The sequence below is a fragment of the Mesitornis unicolor genome, unplaced genomic scaffold (assembly GCF_000695765.1).
Source record: "Mesitornis unicolor isolate BGI_N332 unplaced genomic scaffold, ASM69576v1 scaffold10656, whole genome shotgun sequence".
NCBI classification, from domain to species: Eukaryota; Metazoa; Chordata; class Aves; order Mesitornithiformes; family Mesitornithidae; genus Mesitornis; species Mesitornis unicolor.
This window is the reverse complement of record NW_010188916.1, coordinates 57,910-64,872: the sequence shown is the minus strand read 5'-3', so window position 1 is coordinate 64,872 and position 6,963 is coordinate 57,910. Positions and strand designations below refer to the sequence as shown.

The 6,963-nt window shown below is 44.9% G+C and overlaps 1 protein-coding gene across 1 annotated transcript in view; it reads left to right on the top strand.

The window, feature by feature from the left end:
* The window catches only part of SNCG (synuclein, gamma (breast cancer-specific protein 1)), a 15,443-nt gene that overhangs the window by 5,798 nt on the left and 2,682 nt on the right, over positions 1-6,963 (top strand). The window contains exon 3 of the mRNA XM_010185888.1: positions 452-579. Within this exon, the coding sequence (XP_010184190.1) occupies positions 452-579 (128 nt within the window). The remainder of the gene's footprint in view (positions 1-451; positions 580-6,963) is intronic.

Here is a 6,963-nt window from a genome sequence, read left to right as displayed (position 1 = left end):
CGCGGCAGCTTTCGGAACCACCCTGAAGAGATGTGAAGATCCTTTCCCTGGAGAATTTCTTGACTAAATTACTTTTTTTTTTTTCCCCTACCCAGGTATATTAAATCAGACAGAAGGTACCCAGAGAGCAGTCATATGCAGTCTGCAATGCAAGATATCTTATTTGCACAGTTGCCTCTTGGTATCTTACAGTGGATTTTTCATTCTCCAGCTGCCACAAAGACTGAGAGGCTGCAGTGCCACTCTCTGAGCAGTATTTTGAGTCAGGCAAAACCCTCACGTATATGATCTTAATTCAGACATGATCTCATATAAAAAAATCCAAATAAGGTCTGTACCAGGGCCAATTTCTTCTCTTATCTTGATGCAATTGTTTTACTGTACCAGTGAATTTGGCAGCCTTTTGGCAGTGCCTAGCTCCATTGACTTTCTGCTTTTGTTGAAATCCCAGTTGCTGAGAAGACCAAAGAGCAAGCCAATGTGGTGGGAGAAGCTGTAGTAGCCAGCGTGAACACAGTGGCAAACAAGACTGTAGAAGGAGCAGAGAACATCGTCACCACTACAGGAGTTGTAAAAAAGGTATGTTTGTTTCTTTGGTTATGTGCAGGACAGAAGTGTTGTCTTTGGATTACACTTAAAATATCTGCAAACATTTACAGTTGATGGTTTTACCGATTCAGTGATGAGAGGTTTTCAGCAATATCTGCTTTTATATAATGCTTAATATTATTGTATAATGCCTAATATAACCACAGAATCATTTAGTTTGGAAGGGACCACTTGAGACCATCTACTCCAACTCCCTTAGGGTCAATGAGAGCAGGTTGTCCAGGACCATGTCCAGTTGGGTTTTGAATATCTCCACAGATGGAGACTCCACAATTTGTCTGGAAAACCTGCACCAGTGTTTGATCACCCTCACAGGGAAGAAAAAACAGTGTTTTCTTGTGTTCAGATGGACACATTAATGAATTTGTGCCCATTGCCTCTTGCCCTGCCAGTGGGCACTGCTGACAAGAACCAACATGGACCTGGCCTCTTGTCAGCAGTGCCACTGGCAGGACAAGAGGCCAGGTCCCCATTTCGTTACGTATGAATGGAGAAACGCAATTTTTCCAGGGACCTGAGTAGAATGATGGCCAGGCTGCAGTGAGCATCTGGCCAAAGTCAGAGCTCTGGGGCGTGCAGGGTGTGAAGGAGCGGGAGCTCAGTGCTTGCCCTCACAACTGTCCGGTGCCTGTGTAACATTGCAGCCTTGGTCTCAGCCCTGACAGCTCTGCAGGCAGCAGAGGTCAGCAGCAATTCAGGCAAAGCCTGGTCCCAGCAGAGAGCCTGACCTTCCTGCTCTATTTGTGCTGAGTGTGACAACAACCAAGAGCTTGTTGATAAAGATAGTGCGACCCAGACTGTGCATGGATTAAGCCAGGTTCAGATAAGGCATTTTCTGTCCTCCAGCCTAATTTGACAAACTGGGTTGCTTCAAGTGAAGGGATTAAGGCACATGTGAAGGAGCAGAACAGCTTCCTAGATGAAGGCAAAATTGATCATTAGAGAAGTTGCTTTCACTGGGTGGTAGCAGAGCAGCAATCGTGTACAGTACATGAGGCTAACATTTGGCAGCTCTTTGGTAAGCCTAGCAGCATTTCCCCTCTTCAGAGAGCTGTGACCAGTAGAGTCAGTAAGCCTAGCAGCATTTCCCCTCTTCAGAGATCTGTGACCAATAGAGTCGATAGTGACATGAGCTAGATGAGTCACGACAAACCTAAACTCTGAATCAAAGCAAAGCAAGGCTGGCCAAAATTGTTTTAATTGTTCAGACAGTTGGCTGATGAATTTCCTGACCTGCACGTAAACACATTGTGATGTGAAACAAAACTTTTACAAACCATATAAATCGTGAGAGAATAGCCTAACAAAAGAGAACAGCAGCTATGAGTGACGCAAAATGTCCTCCTGAAAGCATGTGAAAAGGGCAGATCCAGAAATTCTGCGAAGCCTTTGGGATAAGATTAATCTCTGTTCCCATAGGGAACAGCAGTCACACTGCAGGAGTGCAAACAGGGATTCCTAATTCTGTGGGGCCAGACTACCCCTTCCTGCCTTTTGACTGGCCTGGTGTGGGGTGGAGAGCTAGGAATTTGCTGACAGTGGGAATCTGTCCTGCAGATACCAAACTGTCTCATCTTCTGGCAAGGACTGTGCAGCAGCAATCCTCTTCCCCTTTCATCCTGAATGAGAGCCCTTCCTCAAAGGCTGATGAGCTACAACTTACAGGTGGATATTTCACAGCTCAAACCAGTTGGTGCTATCTGTTTCCATCCTTGTGCAAACAGCCCCTTAGAAAACCAGCAATTTCTTCACCCTAGTGATGGTTCTGGGCTATGCAGACTGCAGGCAATACACAAAAGGCATGAGTTTTCCTGAGGGTTAAAGGATTGAACATCTGAACTGTAATTCTGATGCCTTCTATTGATACCTGCCTGCTTACAGGGGATATGATTAAGAAATAAAGAAGTGAGATGTGTCCCATGCCAAAGGGCAGACTAAATGAAGGAGCTAGGAAACTGTTTTAGATACAAAATCATGGTGTCATGCCAAATAGCAGAGGTGAATAGCAGAATGAAAACAGGAGGAGAAAGGCAAGGGAAAAGGAGTCACAGGAGAAAAATTTAGGAAAAATGTGTTGGTTTTTTTTCCGTGAAAGGGAGGGTTCATCTGCTCTAACGTTTTACTTCTGCTGAAATTAGGAGTGCAATCTTCTAGTCATCCTCACTCACCATACTTCAGTTGCATCTGCTAGACAGGGAAGATGGAGCTCCATATGCATACTGAGTGCGTCCCAGCTGCTAATGATTAATGGCTGTGGGGCCAGAGCTGCTCTGGAGGGAGCAGAGGGGTTGTGCTGGACTTGGCACCAGCTATTTTCTCTCCAGATCTGCTCCTGTTGTGCTGCACAATTTGCTAATGGAAATACAGGCAAAAGCTGCCAAGAGCAGCACTGGGCATTGTAATGCATGTGAGAGACTGCTGGAGATGCACTAAGAAGGGTGATAAAGTATAGCACTTAGATGTTTAAAAAATAAATACCTACTGTTAAAACCTTGCAGTCTTTAAATTACACACAAGTGTTCCAGCCCCTGAAGTTTGTAAGAGCTGTTGCATCCAGTCCTGAAACTTGTTCATGGTTCAACCCATCCTCCTTTCTTCTAATTCCAGAGAGCAGCTGCTAACATCTTATTTCTAAGTAACCCCAGTATTGTTCCCTGCTGACTTTAGAGAGGGGTTGGTCAAAGCACCAGGGGCTCTGCGTGAATGCATGGCAAGCACTGAGCAGTGCTACAAGATGACTCAACTCTGGGGAGTCAAGTGGCCTAGGAGGCATGTCCCCAGCTCAGTGTTCCCCGTATTAATATCAATTACGGAGAACTTGTTGACATTTAATCTGTGCATTTGACAGCTGGCATCAGAGCAGACACATACTAGCAAGGAGTGAGGGACTCCAAGGATTCTGGATTAAGTTTTGCTCGGGGCTGCAGCTGTGGGGTGGCTGAGCTACATGGGGGTATCAGATGGTGATTTGGGCTGTGGGAAAGAATTCAGCCCTTCGTGGAACATGGCAGGCACTGAAATGTGGACACATGTGGTGCAGTTGGCAGCCCGCTGTCCCCTGCTGTCCTCAGCAGGAGCTCTCGGAGACAGGCAGAAGGAAATGGGGCTGAAGTAACTCTAAACCTACAGAAGGGTGCCAAGCACCAGACGAGAGCAACCTCGATTAGCATTGGAATCGCCTAGTAGGGCTTTGGCACTGGCCTGGTCACTGCTAATTGAGTACAAGAAAGTATTGACTAATTTGGAGGAGTTTTAAAGTAAAGAATACATAAGTCAAAGGACTATAAACCATCCACAATTTTTTCTGATACACAAAGGAATGAGACCCATCAGTCATGTGTTTTGTCTGTGGCTCTGCACTTATCTCAGACCCTGGGGTGAGCATTACAGGATTTCGGTGAGGTAGCCACCCACTAAACATCCCAGTCTTAGAAGAGGATTAATTCTTCATCTGCATGACACAGCACAAAGTTTGCTGCATTGCAGACACCACGTGGCTGGGAACAAATGCACTCACGTACATGCCACACACACACATTCACAAAATGTCCTTCAGGGACTGGAGGAAATTTTCCCCACACCCTCCACCTAGATCTTCCCTTTAGATCTATTTGCCCTGACAGTTTTTATATGGTTTAGTTGTCAGTTCATGTCTCTGTCATTTTGAATTGGGTTTGATCTTTTTTTTAGCTCACTCAATTATCTGAGCAGTTGTCAGTTTTGTGCAACCACTGGGTGCGTTCATTGGAACACATCATTTCTCTCTGCACTTGATCTAGTGCACGTGTAGCATACCGGTACCACAGCTTATCGCTTTCATAACCAGTGCACATTTTGAATATGAACAGTTGACATTCATGGCCTTAATTCTGTTCACTTAAACCCTGTGATGCCACCAACTCTAAAACAGTCACACTGAAGGAATTAAAAGCAGAAACCGATGAGTGACCTCCCTGTTTAATTTAGTCTGGGCAGGGCAAGTGGCACCAGGGACATCTGAGAGGCCATCGAGGGCAGAGCTGCTGAGCAGGGAAATCAACAGCTGACCTACCTTACAATTAAGTAGAATAAATAGTCAAAACTCTTCCCCTTTGTATCCAAGCTCCACTGTACTTCGATGCATCTCGGTGGTAGCCTTTAGCATCCCATGGGACATGGGAGACTGCAAAAGCAATATGGGGTGGGTTACTCTGCCTACAGGCACTTCTGTGCCTCTCATCCTCTTCAGTGCACCCAGGCATACATTTTTCTCCTGCGGCATAGCTGAGTTAGTGGTGAAGCCTTAAAGTCTACAAGACTTTGTGTATGCTTCATGGCTAAAGGCCAGTAATTCTGTGGAATAATAATGTAAATATTGTTAAATATGTATTATTTGTATAACAAGCCCCAGGAAACTCTAAGAGAGTCTGGCTGTGAGTTGGATGAAAACAAAACTATTCCAAGAGTTCATCTGGATTTGTAGGGTAAGACAGAAATCCTGCACAGCCGTCTGTCTGTCCTGTCAGCGAGTCCACTTGCTTTAGTCATGGGTTGACCTCTTAGTCAGAGCTGTCAGCATCACTCCTAGTGCATTCAGCCCAAAACCCGTCCAGGACAGCCCATCCATAGGACCTGTCAGGCTGCCTGAGGGTTTGCAAGGGAGTGGTTGGGTGATAATGCCAAGGAGCATTGCTTTTGCTCCAACGCCCAAGGTCAAGAGCACTACAGGAGGCTGAACCTTTCTCTGCCTTATGCAATTGAAGGCCCATTGTGAGTTATTAAATTTGCAGCAGATTAGGTTGTCAGTGAACCTCTCTGGTTTTACAGCCTCAAATCTTCTTGGCAAAAAAACCCTCCACTAGCCTATAACACAATATGGATCAAAATATAAATTTCATTTCATGTGTGGAACATACAACACAGTCACTGAGCTGAAAAAGGGAATTTCATAGAACCTGTGAAACAGAGAAATCTGAACAATCAAATTGTGATTATTTTTTTCAAAATCTGTGTACTTCTAAATTCAGTTTTAAAAAAAAACATGTTAAAATGTCTGAACCCAGAAGCCTGTGGTACACTGTATTTAAGAACTCTTAACATTGTGCAGGAATATTTTTATAAACGGCAGGTCCTAATTTGTGGAGTTTTTCATTAGTGACATCTGAACATGTAGCTATGTTTCATAACCTTAGTGAAATAATGCATTTTTTAATGTATTTATTTAAGAATATTTCAAAACTTGTATAGTATTCCTGTAATGAATTCTAAGGTCTTGTGTATTACTTATTATGTTAGACTGCTTTGTTTTTCTTCCTTCTCTAGCCAAAGTGATTCAAACACATACCCTGCCACCCCCCCACCCCGCCCAAAAAAAAAACAACAGACAAAAAACGAATCAGTTCATAACAAACTAAATCAGGTTTGATTGACTGGTTTTTTTTTCATTTTAAATACTTTTTCTAAGATGACACATTTCGTGGGGCAGGGCTAGAATCTCCTTGCTGTTTAAGAGCAGGAGGAGTGTTACTAATTGCTTGCAACATGCTTTGCCTTAGAACATTTTATCCCTTTTAATGAGGAGATGAGCACCGGAAGGAATAGCAAAGTTCTCAGTGTCCTCCAGAGAGGCTGGATTTTCAACCTTGCTCCGCCACCCAGCATCAGGCTGTGAGTCACTGTTACAGCTGGGATTGGTACCCAGGAATTTCTGGCTCTCCATCCAAAATGAAGACCCTTACATCACATGGTTCTCCTCTATATATTGTTTTCCCAGCTCATCACTGGAATCCCCAGCTGGCGCCCAGCTGAAGAGCGCAGCCCTTCCTCATCCCATGCTTGCTATTCTGAGCAGGGTTGGAAGCGCGTGAGAAAAAAGGCTGTGAGGTGACGTCCCTAACGCCGCCTGACACCTCTTCATCCTGCCATTGTGCTGGTTCCTCTACCACAGTTTAGAAATGCTCTCCAGAAACATGGTTGCCTCCCTTTCTAAAAATAGATGGATGAGTCACTTCTATCCTTCTGGAGCAGAGTCTTGGCAGGGAGCGTGGTTTAAGGGATATAATAAGCAGCACAATAGCTGAACACGGATTCCTCAGCCCACCAATCACTCTCTGGTGCGGTGTCCTGAGGGTGGTTCTGAGGAAAGGATCCTCTTTTCTGGGACTGTTTCCACATCTTCCAGAGCTGAGCTCCCTGCCCACAGGAAGAGTAGGTGGTCACACCCTGGGGTCCTGCACTTGTCCTTGTGTTCCTATGAGCTGCCCCCAGTTTTCCTGGTGCAGCTCAGTGCCTTAGGCTGTTGCCTTTGTTTCACCTTCACCGTTTCAACTGGTAACCCCACCTGCTAAAAAGCTACAAAATACTTGCCTTGTCATC